We start from the raw sequence: 20,555 nt of genomic DNA on the forward strand, positions 1-20,555 counted from the left end.
TGCTGTCGAGAAAATTACACGATCTACCTACTGTGGCAATATCATTAATAAAATCTAATTTGTAGATAGATAACGTAATAGTTATTCCCGTCAACTTTGTACAAAAATTAAGGGAAAAGTTAAATTTGTTTTTATTAATTCCTATTTTGTTACCAAGATTTTGTTGATGAATTGAGATTTTATTAAGTTTTATTTCGTCATTAAGGTTCTCTAGTATCTATATTTTCTTAATTATAACAATTATCCTGTATATATCTTACGAAAGTCGAATTATATTACTAAATGTTGGTAACAAAATAGGATCAATTAAAATTTGCTGACGTGGCATTGTACAAAGTTGACGGGAATTGCTGAATTAACGTCCGATAATGGTCTGATATTTAATGATATGGTTTAGCTTGTCAAGTGTCTTGTATAGTTGATAAAACATGTTTACATGTATTTTTTTAATAAACGGAGGCCGACAGTCATCAAGACAGTCAGTTGTGTTACTGAATTATTTACTTACAACAGTTTTCCTTTCCGCCATTAAAGAAGATGGGGCCACAATTCTCATAAACATATTGATAACTATTTAGGCGCTTTTCATTTCAGGCAGGCACATGGTCCCTATCGCACTATTTGTGAGTGCGATAGGGACGGCCTGATGTTTTATCATTTATCGCGCGACCATGCTTATACGCCTGAATATAATTTTACCGTCAAATTACGAGCACTGCGCAAGAGGAGCATAACTCACCTTGACTGACAAGTGGACGTCGAGTCTACAAACTTGTTGACTTTTACATATACATATTTCTGTAATATTATTAGTCGAGATCAAATTGTGTGTATTTTAAGATATTAAGCAAGATATGTTATTTCGAGTATTGTCTTGAAAATAACGCTTCCAAATAACATTAATATGAAGAGATTACATACCTACCCAAGTAAGGCCGTTTTCACATTATCCGATCCGATATCGGATGTAGGAAGGATGTAAAATGTAAGATTTATGCGCTTCCAGGTCTTTATTTATGTATTTGATAGATCATTATTACTAAAAACGATATAAAACGCAAAAATTGCGGATTTAATGCAGATGGCACTTTCCTACAACAGTTTTTGTCCGAGGCACCATCGAACTGCCGATATCGGCAGGACGCTTCCGACATTTTTGGCATGCCGGAGCGAGCCAGCTGTCGGCCGATAATATTTGTATGTGTGCGTATATAATGTAGGTATACGTTTGTAGTAGTGTGCGTGACAAAAATGGCGTCTATTAAACAGCTGTTAATGATGAATTTCTGTTGAAAAAAAAAGATTGTAATTCATCGGTCCGAATTGCGGATACTAATTTTTTCATGTTTTAGTAGATATAGTTAAATGTAAAATTATTTATTTTACCTGCACACACTTGAGTATTTTTATGCTCGTTATTTTAATTTTACAATAAAATATTTGAAATATAGTGCTTATAATTAATTATTAAATATAAAACTTTTTAAAAATATTTTTTGATACAAAATCATACTTCATTGATTTGGAACAATGCGTTTTATCGGACCGACATCCGACATTATCGGAAGCGTTTATCGGGTGTAGGATGTCGGTCCGACACCCGATATCGGATCGGATAATGTGAAAACGGCCTAATAGAGATATTCATTATGTACTTCGTCAAAACAATAAAGTAGGATTTATTTTTAAACAAATAATATCAATATGGACGTGTATTGTAAATTGATTGTCGGCAAATCAGCATTGCAAACATTTCTTAAGTCCCTAGAGAAAGAGATGAAGCACAGTGAAGATGAAGCCCAATACATTCTAAGATTATTTTCTTTTGGAAGTACAAGTACAAATAGTACTACTAGTACAAGCGACGTAAACGAACGAACTTTGCTTTATTATCGTTGGTGTACAAATATTTTCTTTTTTTATTATTATAAATGGGCTTACTCTTGGCCACAGACTAGCCAAAGGCAACGACGGAATGAGCTCGCCCAGATGCCTGTTCACCCTAGATTTGAAGGTTATAGTGCGATTGCCGCAGGTTCCAAGGGCGTAACGGGCGCGCGAATCGCTTAAGGAATGAATAGGGTTGTCGCAGAATGTAATGGATTATAAGGTAAACAAGCCGACAAATCGCCTGATGGTAACCGAATCATAACCCGTTCTCGTCCCGGATTGGTCATAAGAATCACAATGTATAAGCAATAATGAATAAGGAAAAAAAATATACTAAAGGTTATATAAAAATAATTATAATAAACAAACCTTGTAGGTAATTTACGTATACTGTGCCACCGCAAACTGGTGTGGTTAGCGATGCGACATATCCCGCATATCCGTAGACAGTGCATATTGAGCGAGTTGCACATTGTACCTACATTGCGTGAGTTATTTTCAAATTGAAGTGCATGGAGGATTTCACGCTTGCAAATATATTTAATTGAATTTGATTTACTGTTGATTTACCGCCATACTTATGGCAATTTAAGGTATAGAAACGAGTGCAATGAATACGTTTAGTGTCATTAGAAAACTACATGTAAAAACACAGATTTATATAGTCGAGTTCGTTACTTCTTAACACATGAAATAAATAGTTGAACTGAATTTTATGCTCATAAGTGATAATATTTTGTTCGGATAAGTGTATCGGTGTAACCGAACTCGACTGTAATAGGTAAACCGACAGTTCATCTTACTTTCCAGTCTGGTCGGTAGAGACCCCGCCTGCTAAGTTGATGGTCCTGGGTTCGAATTCCGGTAGTGTGATGAACCCAGATATTTGTTACTAAGTCATGGATGTTTTCTATGTATTCATCTATATGTATAATTATTAGGCTTAGGACTTTTTATCGCCTTCCGTGGTTCTAAAATCCGTGGAGTCGCTTTATGAAAAATTTTCGAAGTCGAAGTTAAAGTCAAAGTCCGACATTATGATGTCATATTAAATATAAATATTTATAGGTACACACTGTCACATCTTTACTGAGTTCATTTTAATCGAACTTAGTTAATTTTAACTAATAATGTTAAGAAAATTTTATCATTATCCTATATTAATAATGTTGTATGTTATAGGTATAAATCGAACGTAGTTAATTTTATCTTAATAGTATTTTTTTTAGTATTATTGTATAGGATTATGATAAAATTTACTACTAATAGCATTATTAGTTAAAGTTAACTACGTTCTATTAAAATGAACTCAGTAACGATGTGACAGTATGTATAAATATTTATATTTAATATGACATCATACTGTCGGACTTTGACTTCAAAAATGTTTCATATGGCGACTCCACGGATTTTAGAACCACGGTATGCGAATGCGATAAAAAGTCCTAATAAATAATTATGTAGATCGTCGCCTAGCACCCATAGTACAAACTTTGCATTGGGGCTAGGTCGATCTGTGTAAGGTGTCCCGCAAAATTTATTTATTTATATAAGTACCTACTTATTTATTTCAATATCAGCATTCATTTGTTATTGTAATTAAACCAAAAACGAAAATGGAAACTACAATGGGTTTTTCTGTTTCAGCTAAACTTCAACCCGGTCACTTCGTTCCTGTTTACGTTGGATTTCTTTCTCATCATTCTTAATGTAAGTTTATATTAACATCCACCGCCTTACCTTTTGACAGTTATTACAATCGTTAGTCGTTGCCTGCTGCTTACTGAATGATTCGTGGTTTCTTACGTAGATTGTACTTAGAATATTATTAAGTTGTTTAATAAATGTTGTACTTAGAATTAGTTATATAAACTCTTCAACATTCTAATCTACCTAACTAAGATAAACAAGTAGTTAGATCACAATTTGTTACCTACCTATTTGAGTAACAATATGTCATGTTTCTAATGCACACGCTGTGTTGCTAATTTCAGTAACAAACTTATAATTTCCGGTTGATACTTAAATCGTTAAGTGTCACTCACAACGTTGTTTTTTCCAACTAAAATTACTGGCTTTTGCCAGTATTATATATGATGATGACGATAGTATATATATGTAGTATGTATATTGTATATATATCACAGTCATAACCTAACGAATGGAAAAGAATAAAAAACAAAGTCATTCCTTCAGAAGCTTTAAAAAAATCACTCATATTTATCTTTCTCCCAAAGTCTATTCATAGCCATGTACACTACTCCACAACCCAAACGAGTAATATAATTACGGTCGCGTCTCTAGTTTACGTACCCCTACCCCCAATGAGAGCGGATGACACGTACCCATCGGCACTGGTAAGATATCCATCCGCTTGGCCTCTTTGACTCCATATGTATTATGCTACGAGGGTTCTTCTTAAACTGGTTTATCAAGGCCACGTGTGGTTAACGAAAGCATTACGTAGTAATTAGTTATAGTATTATATGAATAGCCTTTTAATTGGGTGTGTACACAATGGCGACCGGCGTTCATAGGGTTTCAGGGCATACATAATTGCCTTCTCCGTTTCTACGATTTGAAACAGGCTCGATAAATGCGAGTCGTTTGTCAGCTATATTCAGGTGGAAATGGTTAGGATTAGGAGGTATAGCTTGACCAGACATATATGGTTATTGTCAGGAGGGCACTGTTATTCTGATGTATGGGGCGACAGTTCAGTATTATGGTATCACAGTATAAAAAAGAGTCAGGCTTTTACTCCTTTTTTACAAGTACCATTCTGGCATTATGCGTAGGTAAGTGACATTTGTGTTATGCCAAATAAAAAAGGCGGAATTAACTTTCTGCCAGAAATTCACAATTTATTAAGTACTTAAGCGGAAACAAAAACACGCAGTCCATTAAGTATGTAGAGTGCGTTATTCATAAGTAAGGTGCATTAGGGTAATTCCGAAAATCGTCTAATTGCGAAAGTCGTATAAAAATCACCATCATTTCCATCATATCAAAATTCCCCTTTCGAGATTACCTGAGCATTTTTGACATTTGGAATTACCCTAATGCACCTTACTTTTTTCCTCACTGGGATTCGAAACCTGCATCTCCGTCTTCATAGTCCGGGTCAATATACCGAATGATGCTGTGAAAATTTCGTGTTTACCTGACGACTTTGCGTGGTGTTAAAACAGTATCAAATGTGTGTTTTGCTCAAGAAAACACCGCTTTTCACGACAGACTTGTATTTCGTGAAACAATAGGTGTCTCTACTCTGTCTGTGTTACGTGTGCCGTAACAAGATATAGGTCGATAAAAAATAAATAGATATGTGCAATATTTAGAATCGATTGACACACCTGCCACACAGTGCATATAAGGCTAAAGCAAGATTGCATAAAAATCTTAATATTTTAAACTTCACGTTTCCTTGTTTAATTCTTTGTTTTAAAGCTAATTTTTGAGTGTGCATGGGAAAACTTCCCACTTTGTCGATTGCTATAAAGCCGCTTTGTCAGTTTATTCATATAAAGATACATGTAAATCTCGCTTTAATGGCAATCGACAAAGTGGGACGTTTTACTAAATACACTCACATTTTCGGAAACTTTTACTATATATTGTGGGTATCTATAGGTCCACCAGTCTCTTCGGAGGCGTGGGTTCGTATCCCACCGCTGCCACTATGTGGTGTTCAATGAAACAGCACGAGTCCATGACAACTGATTTATTCAATCATAAAGAGGGTACAACTCCAAACCCATAGAATGTATATATATGCATACAGATTGGTCCCATTTTTCTCAGAACCCAGTTCTGATGATGGGATCCTGGAGAAATCGAAGGATACCTCAAATCAGAAAGGCACACATACATATGGTGATTTTTGTGTTTTTTAAGGAAAATCATGCATTTATGTACGGAACAGTGACATTTGGTGCAGTGGATAACTGCTGATGATGGTCAGAACGGAACTCCTCAAATATGAACGGCACGCTTATAGTGACTTTGTTATTTTTATAAGAACAGCATGCACTTACGTCCAGAACAGTGACATTTGGTGCAGTGGAACTGCTGATGATGGTCAGAACCGAACTCCTCAAATCTGAACGGCACACTTATAGTGACTTGGGTATTTTTATAAGAACAGCATGCACTTACGTTCAGAATAGCGACATTTGGTGCAGTGGAAGTGCTGATGATGGTCAGAACCGAACTCCTAAAATCTGAACGGCACGCTTATAGTGACTTTGGTATTTTTATAAGAACAGCATGCACTTACGTCCAGAACAGTGATATTTGGTGCAGTGGAACTGCTGATGATAGTCAGAACCGTACTCCTCAAATCTGAACGGCACACTCATTGTGACTTTGGTATTTTTGTAAAAAAGCATGCATTTAAGTTCAGAACAGTGACATTGAATGTATATGCATACAGATTGGTCGCATTTTTCTCAGTACCCAGTTCTGATGATGGGATCCTGGAGAAATCGAGGGAACTCCTCAAATCTGAAAGGCATACATATGGTGATTTTTGTGTTTTTAAAGGAACAGCATGCATTTACGTACGGAATAGTGACATTTGGTGCAGTGGAACTCCTGATGGTGATCAGAATGGAACTCCTCAAATCTGAACGGTACAATTATAGTGACTTTGCTATTTTTATAAGAACAGCATGCACTTACGTCCAGAACAGTGACATTTGGTGCAGTGGAACTGCCGATGAAAATCAGAACGGAACTCCTTAAATCTAAACGGCACACTTATAGTAACTTTGGTATTTTTATAAGAATAGCATGCATTTAAGTTCAGAACAGTGACATTTATTTAGTTATGTTTGTTAAGAATATTGAGTATTCAAGTCAAATTTTGTCAAGCTTCGATTTCTTATAATCGGATTCATGAGGAATTGAGGAAACTCCTCATACCTTAACGGTATACGTATATTCATTTGTGTTGCCATCAAATAATTAAAGTTGTAAAAGCCGTTTTAAAAAATACCTACACATTTCTACATAATCCAACATTCGCAAGTAGCTTTCACCAGAACCATAAATTAAATATAACAAGATCATACCATCCTATACATTAAAATGCGACCGCCTACGAACGCGCTTACACTCCACCACAGCTACAAGACATTTTTTTTGTGGCGCCATCTATGTGTGGTGGAGTATAAGCGCGGTCTTAGGCGGTCGCATTTTAATGTATGGGATGGTATGATCTTGTTATATTTAATTTATGACAGAACCCCAAAGGCGGCGGTTTTTTCTTTCTTAAAAATTATGTGTTATCACTATCGGCACATATTTACAATAAATGATTTTGGTATGTTGAAAAAAATCACACTCAAAATGAAATTGAACTTTTAAATATTTGGTACGGTAATACGGGGCATTAAGGATGATGGCGTGGCCATTTCCACTTTTCAACAAATACTGACAGAATTAAAGTCGGTCGTCAGATTTTATCGGTCAACGCCTAATCATGATTTTGATATGCCGCCATTATTTGGTAAATTAAGTCAATGAAAAACAAACAAAAACTGTTAATCAATAATATTAACACAATGTTTAAAGTTCGGAACCATAAAGGAACAATTTAGTAAGTAATTTCCTCGAACTCTTGTTTTAAACTTTTTCGACTCCGAGACACAAAAGCTTTTGTCTTTAATTAAAGAGAATTTGGGCGTATTTAAGGTTTATTTACATGGTGTACTTTGTTTTTGTTCCGTTGACTAATCGGGCGAAAGTTTTGTTAAATATTCGGTTGCCAATTTTTAAGCAAATGTATTTAAAATGTAATTTCATTGCATTAATGATTCATGTGTTTTTTTTTACTTGCGTGATTCAAAAGATATGTACGCTATTTTGAGTAATCTATCATCATCATCTACTGCTACCTTTATCGCCTACTGCTGAGCACAGGTGTCTCTTCTAGTACGCCACTTCACCCGGTACTGGGCTAGTCTCATCCAGTTGTGACCCGCTATTTCTGGATATCGTCGACCCAACGAGCCAACGGATGCCAGACATTTCTTATACATATTTGTAAGCGGCCACCATTCCGTTAACATTTTAGTCCACCTGCCATCACTCTGCCTAGCAACATGTCCCGCCCAACTCCATTTTAGTTTGGTCATAACGATACCCCACGTCTTGCACCTTGGTACGACGACGGATCTCGATATTCCTCAATCGATCTTGCATCTTGATACCGAGCATGGCGCGCTCCATGGCTCTCTGTGTTATTCGTATTTAAGTAATCTATGATCAACTTTTACTATAGCAGCAACTCTGAAATCACATTAAAATCAACATTTCTATAGCTATATCGTGTATTTAGATACCTATTAGATATTCTAAGTTCGTAGTATTATCATGGTTCTCGTTAACAATGATTTCTTGTGTTTCATCTACTTTTCCGAAACGTCTTGGTGGAAATCCATTTTCAGTAAGTATTTGAGACTTTCTTTCTTGGGAGCCAAAATGCCATATACTTACTCGTACATAAAGATAAAGATTATTTATTTGCAAAATGTAGTGATTGTGTGTGCGAAGCCTTAAGTAAAGATGACCTTATTAGGTTGATCATGGCCAAGCAGGACCAGAAGGCCAGGCAGGTGGCGAACATTGAGGTATAGAGAGGACGCTGCGAACAAAAAGTTTGCGCTACGAACATAAGTCCATGGACTTATGTCGCCTCATAGTCAGTCATTTTGTCGAACGAAATCATAGATTAATAGCGCAGACATGACATGTAGGTAATAATTCTAATTATTGTATATTCGCTTTGCAATATATAAAAGAGAAATGTTTATTTCACATTATAGTAATGAATATTACACAGTGCTAAGTTGCTAACACGAATTTTAATCGATAGTTTCATACTATAATTATGATTTCCTTCAAGGGCAATTAAAGTAAGGATGTTATTTAGGAACTTAAAAATAACACAATGTATGATAGTGCTAAAATTAAACTACTTAGTATTTTGCAAAAAGTATAAATAAAACAAAGGTCTACACTAAAAGTGTCGCGTCTAGGTGGTCAGTGGTCAAGTCATACTCTATGACACGCCCCACCGCCGCCGCCGCCGCCCGGCCGGCACATAGAATTTGTTTGGGTTGTCATTTCTAGTACGTACCTACGTTAGTACATAGTAATTCAATGGCGGCGAAGAGTCTTCGCAGAGAGACCGATGCCGCCCTAACCGAAACTTGCGGGTGATGGACCGGGAACTACATCACCCGCCTGAAGAGTTTCCGTGCTGGAAGGCCCTCAAGTGTTCCAAGGGTGCCTTCAGCGGAGTAGGCTGCATGACCTGCCACAAGAGCCGGGCCCGTAAGGGCAACTCTGGCGGGGCAACGTTGGTATACAACCGTGTTCCCGAAACCCCGCCCAAGGCGAGCATCGGAACACCCCAGGGGGTTTAGTCCGTGGAAGTTGGACATACCCACTTGACTCTCCCGGGCCATTGGTATCCATAAGGGATTCCCCCTGGGTAAACAAAAAAAAATGGCCAAGCAGCACACAATTTGGCTTTTTCTTTTGGTGAAAAATCCCAATTAAAATTTGTTGTCACAAAAGCGCTCTAATTTTAACTAAGTAGAGGAATCCGGGTTAGCCTTTTATGGAAGGTTTTTTATCACATTTACGTGCAGCATTTAACTACCTACATTCATTTCGTGTCACCGTGTCTCACCTGACAGCGATTTAAAATTAATAATTAGGATATTTTATGAAACGCTTCAAGGGAATTGGATTTTGATTGGTCCATTAGTCTGGCTGTTAGTGAAATCAAGGCAATAATATACTGTCTCCATGAACTAATATACTTAGCTTGTCTTCTTGTCCGTGGGTAAATTTAAATTAGGTATGAGTTGGGTTGTGAAGGTTGTAAGTAAGCAGCATATGGCATCACTTGGAATTATCGGCGCTCTGGCTGTGGTGGAGAGTGCTTTCTTTGCATCGTTGTACTTCATCATCATCATCATATCAGCCCTTTATCGCCCACTGCTGAGCATAGGCCTCTCTTCTAGTACGCCACTTCTCCTGGTCCTGAGCTAGTCTCATCCAGTTGTGACCCGCTATTTTCCGGATACCGTTGTATTTAATAAAGACCAAGTCGAATCGACGCCAAAACTATATTAATTACATTACTCTTTTTGGAGTAACTTGATAATGTTTTCAAATAAACATAGCCAAATATTAAACATTGTCATCAATCTGGAAATTTTTAGTGGACCCCTATTTAATTTTTTTTATATAAAATGATTAAATACTTACGAATAAGTACTGAACAAAATTTTGCAGAATCGCGAATACACATAAGTGTTAAAATTATATAGCAAAGAATGCTAATAATATTATTTATTAGATAAGCAGTTTTGTTGGATTCATAAATGTGCAGAGCGGCGAGCAAGACGAAATAATAATTATGAAAATTAAGTAGTTTAAAACTAGTATGTATAACAATTCTTTGTTAAAATGACTAGTTGCGTGGTCGCAAAATCTTCCGTCACAAGTTTCACCTAGCACCTCATATCATTAGTTCCTTTCTAATTTCCTGCCTTTACGCCCCCTCTAGACGGTCGATCTACAATCTACATATCCGTGGCACAGACCGTTTGTACCCCAAGCAGCGCCGTATGTGGCGGTGACAACCGCTGACATGGCGTTTGAACATCGTCGGATGTACAGTCATCTGCAATAACATGTTGCTCTTTGAAGGCCGCAAAAATATGGGATGCGCTCTTACGCCTCTACAAATAAGATTTTTTGGAAAATCTGTTAAAAGTGAACAACGAGGCAACAATCGTCAATTATGAAGAACACTTACTTTTTCCGTTATTGAGACGATTGAGAATTTTTAAATAGGGTGGGAGAGATTCTCTCTTTCCGGTAAATATTCTAGCTATCCTCAATAAATATTCTAATACCTAATAAGTGAAAACTACATGAAAATTCGTTCAGTAGTTTTCATTGAAATTATTACTGTTTACCAAGGATGATTTAAATAGGATTTACAATTTTCATACTAAGAATCGTACCTCAATTTTTTAGCGCCACCTATTATAAATACTATCATAACTACACTGATGATGCCTACAATTGTCTTTTTTTTTCAAAATGTGTATTGACTTGATATCATGATATTAAAGTAAAGAAGCATGTATTTCGTTATTATAAAAAAAAACACGCAAAACAAATTGGGGAAAATATGATTTTGGCCACTTCCAGGCTGCGAAACAGCGCCATCTAGTTTTAAGCCTAAAGGCCCATACATTTCAGGGGTAGGTACGCTTTTGTATGGGCTTTGTCTGTCCGTCCTTGCAGTTTACTCATTTTACGCTTAACTATTGGGAATAAAATACATCACTTTCATCATTATAAGACTTTAACTCCTCTACACATACATCCCTGATTCGAGATTATTAGATTCTTTTGGTCCTATTCGCATTTACATTAATTAGATTCTTTATAGACTAGTGTATGGTAAGTCTATGTAAGTGACTACACAAGTACACATTCAAAATTTACATATAAGCATGACCGATTATATTTAAAAGCATACGCAATAGGTATTTTATCGTATATGGCAATTCTCGTATGTACTTAAGAATATAAATACACGAAGGAAAAGAGTATGCAGAGGCTCCGTAAAACGAGGTTTACATTATTATATTACACACATTACGAGGGACAAGGCTTCCTCCAGTTCCGTTGTAAAGTTCAACTTAATTATAATTTGTACCAAATCCTTTTGAACCGCCGACAACAATTAGAATAATTTGTTTAAGTATAATTTTCGTCCATATAATTTCCTAGCACAACTCAATTAAATGCCTCCTTATTTTTAACCCCCGACCCCCGAAAAAACGACGGTTATAAGTTTGACGTGTCTGACTGTCTGTTTGGCTGTCTGTCTGTCTGTCTGTCTGTCTGTGTGTGTGTCTGTCTGTGGCATCGTAGTTCCCAAACGGATGAACCGATTTAGATTTCGTTTTTTTTTTGTTTGAAAGCTGAGTTAGTCGGAAGTATTCTTAGCCATGTTTCATGAAAATCGATCCACTATGTCGGGGGTTTTGTACCTTTCGTAACGTTTTTGCCTACCTATACCTAGTGTAAAAATAATACAAATAACTTTTTATATAAGTATACATAGTCTTTTATTTAGTTTTTTTTAGATTTAACTTTAGTTTTAACGTTATGTTTAATCTTTTAGTTCATTCTTATATTACTTCAATTTGTTCAATAACTTAGTTCTGTATTTAAATAAACAATAGGAAAAGCACTTAAAAGGGGTCTACGACGAACAACGAAGATTTTTAATTTTATTTTCTTCAAATATGTAAATAAATATTATGAATATTATGGGACATTCTTACACAGATTGACTGAGTCCCACCCACGGTAAGCGCAAGTTGCATGCGAACTTTGATAGGCAAGTTCAATTGATTGGATTCAATTTATATAATGACTTGATAATTTGTAAAAAAAAAACAACGTAGATTCCGTAACAAATTCGTACAGGCGGTTAACACGTTCACTGCGGTGGGGGGTCTTTAGACCTCTTACGAAGTATGGTTAAGACGATACGGTAGGGGTCAATTCTCCATGCAAACGCTCTCGACTATTTCCTCCCTGGTTTTTGAAGATAGAGCAATGACTTTTTCAACACAGATTGTTATTATTTTTATCTGTGTCGGACCATTTTGATTTTTTGATATTCTGCTTTTTAAAGACTCTAAAGCCAATCAAAAATTTCCAAAAACGGCCTTTTTCATTGTGGCGCAAAAAAAGGTGTGATATTCAAGATTGGTAACAATTAACCAAAAAAACTAAACGGTCCGACATAGATTATTTCATTGTTATTCAGATTCTCAAATTTCGTTCCGATTGATTAAGTTTTGAAGGAGGAAAGAGTCGAGAGCGGAACCTCGATTTTAAAGATTTTTTTGAAATATCTTTTGACTGAGTTGTTCTTAATGGACAATTTTTTTTTCGATAAATTTAGTTAATAACACTTGTATACTTAACTAAAATTCCCAAGTTGAAAGGGGGGCTCCTTTCCATTTTAGTATTTTCGCTACCGTATCCTCTTATTGCCGCAGCGAAGGTGTTAAAGCGAGCCCTTTAAAACTGATCAAAGCTACTCCGTGGCTTTTACGTCGTTGCTCGTCAAGTCGTCATAAAAGTTTTCGATACTTTGTGATAGATTTAATTTCAACCGGATGACCTTGATGGGGTCTAGGCTCTGTATCCAAGTGTTCAACCGTACTTGCTCAGTAACGTGTCTACCTCTAACGCTTTTCCGTATTGGTGCGACAGAGTCAGTTGCATTCTGTCTTCAGAGCTTGGTTTATCTTTTTTAATAGTTACACATTTTATTTTACATTTATGTGCGATTATACTTCCAAACTCCAATCAAAATATTTCCTGAATATACCTCAGTTGATTTGATTTTTACTTGCGTGTTTTGAGTTCAAGGAATTCCAAGTAGTGAGTTAAACTTTTGAGCCACAGTCGAGACGCGTTTTACGATGGCTATTTTTATTCGTGTAGGTACAGACTATATATACCCTATGATCGAAAGCTTATTTACGCCACGTATAAAATTCGCCCGCAAACTGTACAACTTATAGCAGTCTTTTTACAGAATAGCTGTATTCTGCTTTTATTATATTACCCCCTAGATTTGTAATCCAGATTTTTATACCTCTTTTATTTATCAGTGGTATATAGAACATATACACACACATGTACAATTGTACATACACATGATTTAAGTAAATTGGAAAATTTAGTGGTTTGTACGTCGAAATACGCTAATCTGCAAATTTCTTATACTAAAAGGAATCCCTTGGTATCCCCCTTTCACTAATCCGAAGGGGGAAGGGTAGACGCCGTGAACTGCCACGAAACGCTAAGTTTATTTGCTTGTTCCGTTGGAAAAGTTTGCAAACAAAATTAACAAAATTAAATATTTACATTTTTTGCCTAAGTTTTCAGACGGGAGGGTGTTTAAAATGCCTATGTGGGCTTTTAGCTCTGGGCTACTGCTCCCGCAGACCCGCACCCGCAACGAACCAGCCTGATCTGGTATATGATTACTTAATCTGCTTGATAATATAAGGGTGATCTACCATTGGTTAACTTTAATGAAATGCTCACCAATTGGAGAAGCGATGATTACCGGTTACCTAGCCCTAAAACGTTTTTATTGAAACAGATTCACGGAGGTATTATGAAAAACGTTTTCGTTTTATTCCAAAGTGTTGTTTAGGTTTGCAAGTTTATAGCCTTTCATTTTAATACCATAGGTATAAATAGGTATCTATAAAATACTTTTTCTCAAACATGGTATGAAATATTGATGTTATGTGCCTTATAATTGGCAGCGAAGTATGACGTTGCAGGTGCGGCTAGGACGATTGATAGATAATGGAATTTCATACAAACCTTGCAGGCCAAGGCCGGCAAAGTCCTCTTTTTTAATTTCCAAACACAGATAATTGTGACATAACATCCAGGTATTTAGCCAATTAAAAAATAAACTATAAGTGGCTTTATAGACGTGCCGACTGCAACTGGTACGGGCCCTAGACAATATTTGATTTTGGGTGCGTTTTCATACAAAAAAAAAATTTTTCGTTTTTTTTTAAATTTTTTTTAACTTTTTGTTTTTTTATAAGCGTATAATACGGGGTATCAAAGGGGAACAAAAATTCGCTACGACACACCGTTTAGGAGATACAGCCATCCAAAGTTACTATTTTCAGTAGACTTTATTTATTTCATACCATGTTTGAGAAAAGCACTATACATACCTCGGCGGGAAATGGGGTTGCCCGCCTCAGACCTATCCGTCTATATGTCTTCGGCCGGCAACCCCCTTTGTCCCGGCCTCTGTAGTAATGTACTATTTCTTAAACATGCAATGAAATATTGTCTTTACGTTCCTTAAAATGGGCTGGGAAGTATCGCTTTTTGGGCGCAACAACTCGAGAGGACTGTAAAGGGATTTCATATTATTTTTTAGGCCTAGGCCTGCAAAGTAACTTTTTTTTATAAAATATTGTCCTTTAGAGCATTTTTTTTATTTCATTGTATGTTTGAGAAAAGCACTATACTCGTACATGCCTCGGCGTGAAAACGGATTCCCGGCCTCGTATCCGTATATACCCACTTGGCCGGAAATCCTCATTTTCCCGGCCTCTGATGTAATGTACTATATTATATAAGGTTTTTGCTTTAATATCCCATTGAAATTATTCCAAATAAGTGGTATTGATTTGCGTTATATAAGGGTCAGCTTTTGTTTAATGGATATTAATAATTGTAACACTGTCACTATTGCCTTACTCCTCATACTCCATGCCATCTATATCCTAAGATTCTGTCCCACATATGAGTCCTACATATTCTAAGTCCCCGAACATATGATAGTTTCACGTGGATGTACCCTAACCGATTATGGAGTTAATCAGGGTTCGGTATCGGTTGAATGTCAGCGTTTGTCCCAGAAATTATTCCTTAACACGGAGGAGGATGAAAGCTATTGTGAGGAGTCATAATTCTAACCCAATTTTAAGAAGATACTTTGAGGTATGGCGAAGTTTTACCCTCGAAATGAACAACTCATACTTACGTCAAAATCGAATGATTTAAAAATCAACATGGGGTAATATCGCATGAAGACTTGATTCGATAGAAAATAATGTGACAAGAATCAACTTTGTTTTTAACCCCCGACGCAAAAACGACGGGACGGCGTGCATGGTGACGGGCTGTTATAAGTTTGACGTGTCTGTTTGTCTGTCTGTTTGTCTGTCTGTCTGTCTGTCTGTCTGTATGTCTGTCTGTCTGTATGTCTGTATATTTGTATGTCTGTCTGTCTGTCTGTCTGTCTGTCTGTCTGTTTGTCTGTCTGTTGTGTCTGTCTGTAGCACCGTAGCTCCCGAACGGATGAAGTGATTAAGATTTAGTTTTTTTTTGCTTGAAAGCTGAATTCGTCGGGAGTGTTCTTAACCATGTTTTATAAAAATCGGTCAATTATGTCGGAAGATTTTTCAAAATTTTAATTTTGTGGTTAGGTTATAATATAATTGACTACTATACGGATTAGGTACAATAGTTTAATTTGTTTTATCTTATCACACTTCTGGCCTAATAGTACGAATTCTTAACCAGATCTACAGTCCGGTCTGACAGAAAGCATGAAACTTGGCATGTATATAGCTTATAGGGTTATAAGACTTATAAGAAAAAATAGAAGTACCTAAAGTCAGTTCAGCCTTACTTGTCCAATATAGTAAACAAACGAAACGTCAAATATGGTCAAAAACAATTACTAGGGATTGGAATACGATAATTTCGCTACTGAGGTCATCAGAGGATTTTCAATTTTAGGTACGTCACACAATATCTATGTTAAAACCAAAATTTAATTATTTTTCGTCACATTTGCAATAATCCTGTCAAAAAGGCTTGTCTCACTTTCGCTTTCTTCAGAAACATGATTAAAATCAGATCATGGCTCTCGGAGTCATCGGTGAACATAAGTACATAAAACATAAATCCAAAACTGAATACAGAACCTCCTCCTTCTACGTAAAGAAGTCGGTTAAAAATCTGATAAATTATTGTAGTTAATATCAACGCATTTTTTCCAAGCTATACAAACTCTAACATTAATATCGATCGTTCATAACGATATTATAAGTTGTCAAACACTGATTCAAACTTTCACGATTTTTACACATATTTAAAATTGCAAACGGGACTTAATCGCGTATTTACTATGTTTTAAACACTAACCTCCGACGTTTCAAGGACGACATTGTCCCCGTGGTCTCGGAGCAGACTGGCTGAAGTTGACATCAACATCTTCTAGCTGTACGAGTTTTTCAAACTACCCGCACTTGGTCCTGACTACCCACTTGAACAGTTTGTGCACTAGGGATGTCACCTTGTCGACACACAACACTCACGATATTCGGTTTTTCAACCTGCGATATTTGTTTCTTCTTGCATTTACTAATGACCGGGTTCCATGTGGATGAGATATTAAAACCTTCGTCTCGATTGAAATTTTTATACTTCTTAAATTCAATGGCTTCACGTATTTTTCTACTATAATACCCACGATCTGTAGAGAGAATTTTAGGGTTGTGAAGCTCAATCCAATGGTTAGGCCCTGACTGTAGCAAGTGCTCAGCAACGGCAGACTTGTTCACCTGGCGATTTTCCTGACGAACAAGTCTGCCGTTGCTGAGAACTTGCTACAGTCAGGGACAGTAAACCACTGCAGTATTGACAAGCATTTTCCTCTTAAAAAAGTAAGACTACGGCATCACCAAAAGTCATGGATCACACGAGGAATTAAAATATCATGCAGGAGGAAAAGGTTCTTACTATTGGCAACGCGTAAATTTAAGCACGACAGTAATCTTAGGCAGTTATATAAAACCTACAACAGTATCTTGAAGAAATTGATTGTTACAGCAAAAAGCGTGCACATCAAAAAGGTAATAAAAAGGGCAAAGTCTAAAAGTAAGGCAATATGGAGGATAGTCAACGAAAACACTGGAAAAAAGTCAAATTCTGATAAAAATACGATCAAACTCCGGGTTAATAATGAGGTAATCAGTGATCCTACACGAGTAAGCAACATGTTTAATGAATATTTTGTTAGCGCTGGTAAGGTTTCTGATATCAATGCAGATTATAGTAAATATATGAATCTGTTACGTAACTGTCACATAAATAACGCCAAATCCATATTCATGGCACCTATTGATGAACTTGAAATAATAAAAATTGTCATGTTACTAAAAAACACAAGCTCATGCGGTCCCGATGATATAAGTACCATGTTGATAAAATCCAATATTGAAAGTATTTGCGCACCGTTGTGCGACATCTTTAATAAGTGTATTTGTGACGGAATTTTTCCCAGCCAATTTAAAACAGCAAAAGTAATCCTTTTGCATAAAAAGGACAGTAAGGAAGAGGTATCGAACTATCGACCCATTTCTTTGTTAACTGTCCTTTCCAAAATCTTTGAAAAGGCAATTGCAAGTCGAATTATTAATCACTTTGAAAAATGTAATTACTTTTGTTCCCAGCAGTTTGGTTTTAGACAGAACAGAAATACTGTAGCAGCTATAAATGAATTAGTCCTAGAAGTTATGGGCAATCTTAATCAAAATTATAAATGTGCAGGTATATTTTGCGACCTAAGTAAAGCTTTTGACTGTGTAAACCATAAAATATTAATTGATAAGTTGCAATACTATGGAATCCGTGGACCTACACTAAGACTGCTTACATCTTACCTGACGGACAGAACCCAATTTGTTCAATTAGTTAATGTAGATAATTCTGGTTGTATTAGTTATATAAGTTCTACCAACAAAGCAATTGACTGTGGAGTTCCTCAAGGGTCTGTGCTGGGACCCTTACTGTTCATTATTTTTGTCAATGATTTGCAAATTAATATAACTCATGGCACCGCTTATCTTTATGCAGATGATACAAGTATAATAGTAGGTCACGAAGACAGTGATGTACTTAAAGCACAAATAGGAAAAGCATGGGAGGAATTATGCTACTGGTTTCAATGCAACAGCCTTAAAATTAATGTAGACAACGGTATATTTTCCTTTTCTGAGACATACAAATAGTTAGCCCTATGATCTACCCCTACCTGTAGTAAAAGCCGATGATGTAAAATTCCTAGGAATACACTTAGACACGCAGCTGCGCTGGTCCAGTCATATAGAACTTTTAAGAAAAAAATTAGCTTCCGCTTGTTACACATTAAAGAGCTTGTCTAAAATGTTAAACTCGTCTGCACTTAAAACAGTTTACTTTGCATATTTCGAAAGTGTAATGAAATATGGCATTGAGGTATGGGGTAACAGTGCCCATGTGAAGCCTATTCTCATTTTACAAAAAAAGGCTGTTAGATATGTTGAGCAGGCAAGACCGCTCGAGCATTGCCGTCCTCTATTTGTAAAACATGGGATACTGACAATGATATCACTTTATATATATTTAGTTTGTATTTTTGTTTACAAAAATAAAACTCGGTTTTCATGTAAATTTAAAACCAGACAGCCTAGACTAAGACATAAATTTGATATACAGCTACCAGAATCGAAAAATTATTCACATTATAAAAATAGTCTAGAATATATTGGGATTAAGATTTATAATTCTTTAAATGAGGACATAAGACTATGTGACAATATTATTGACTTTTCAAAAAAATTAAAATCATTTTTATTAATTAGACCATTTTATAATTTGAATGAATATTTTCAGAACATGACATTTTGATTTCATTAGTATTATTTTACGTATTAAGTTAGTATAAGATTTTGCATGCCATATTGTGGTAGACCATACATGCATTAATAGCTACAATATGTATCTATAACACCCCAATGACATGTACCCATGACAACTGTGTATGTTCAGGCAAAATAAATGAAAAAAAAAAAGTACATCAGGCCCCAATTTCATATAGGTGACAGGTGCGACAATTGTCACAAAATATTACATATGTAGAATTATTGGTTTCACCACGCTGACAGGTGCGACAATTGTAAAATACAATTGTCATGACTAACCATAGGGAAAAATGTATCAAATAATTATATAGGTAAGTATGTAGATCCGTGCTGCGACTACCCAACCCGCCTCCGGCGACCCCACCCGCCTCCGGCGGCAGCGGCGGCGACGGCGGTGACGGCGGCGGCAGCGGCGGCAGCGGCGGCGAGCCGCGGTTTGGACGCGGTTCGCTGGCGCTGTGAGCAATTCTTAAATTTATATTTTTTAATTTTTTGGCTGAATATGTGTAAATGCCTTTACTCTCTTTGATAAAACTATTAAGTTCCCGCCATTATGTAATTTTCGTCGTGAATATTGTTCAATTTGTGTGTAATAACTTGAAAAGTAGGTGTGTGTACTGTGTACTGTGTGTTGGTATTTTATTTCAAAAATCATCAATATGGACATAACAAGAAAGATGGCTATCTTAAAATTAATTTCTGAGAACAAATCCGTATTATTTGGTAAATTTGATAACCAATTAACATTTGAAAGTAAAGTTAATAAATGGAAAGAAATATCTCAACGTTTGAATGAAACGGGTGTATATGAGAAAGATTGGAAATATCTAAGAGATACAACTTGGCAAAATTGGAGAAAGAGGACTATAGTAAGTATTTAACAAGTTTAAATTTAATTAATTATTAATTAAGGTAAATGTTACACTATTTTAATTTTGAATATATTGGTATAAATACAAAGGTCCGTCGTTGATTTAAAAACACTCAAAATAATTTAAAAGTCTTTATTAAAATTAAATTTTAGCTCGGTATGTACTAACTAAGCACGAAAACCTTTACTTAGTACTTAGGAGTTCATGGTACTTCGCTGACGATATGCGGCCCTGACCAAAAGTATTGAGCAGCCATGCTTTTTGTAATTTGTACCTATTAAAAGTTGAAATTTTAATCGAGTATGTAAGTGGTTTCCTTTGTAGTAAAATTTTTGGTACACATTTTTCTTTAAGTAACAGACACTTAGAAATATTATTTACTTGTTGTTTACTTGTGTTCTATACTTACATATATTAAAGATTGAAATTTAAT

The 20,555-nt window shown here is 35.9% G+C and overlaps 1 protein-coding gene across 1 annotated transcript in view; it reads left to right on the plus strand.

Moving 5' to 3' along the window:
* LOC125240499 overlaps positions 1-20,555 on the plus strand; it is a 170,134-nt gene that overhangs the window by 93,240 nt on the left and 56,339 nt on the right. The window contains exon 6 of the mRNA XM_048148392.1: positions 3,538-3,600. Within this exon, the coding sequence (XP_048004349.1) occupies positions 3,538-3,600 (63 nt within the window). The remainder of the gene's footprint in view (positions 1-3,537; positions 3,601-20,555) is intronic.

The sequence above is a fragment of the Leguminivora glycinivorella genome, chromosome Z, assembly GCF_023078275.1.
Source record: "Leguminivora glycinivorella isolate SPB_JAAS2020 chromosome Z, LegGlyc_1.1, whole genome shotgun sequence".
Classification (NCBI taxonomy): domain Eukaryota; kingdom Metazoa; phylum Arthropoda; class Insecta; order Lepidoptera; family Tortricidae; genus Leguminivora; species Leguminivora glycinivorella.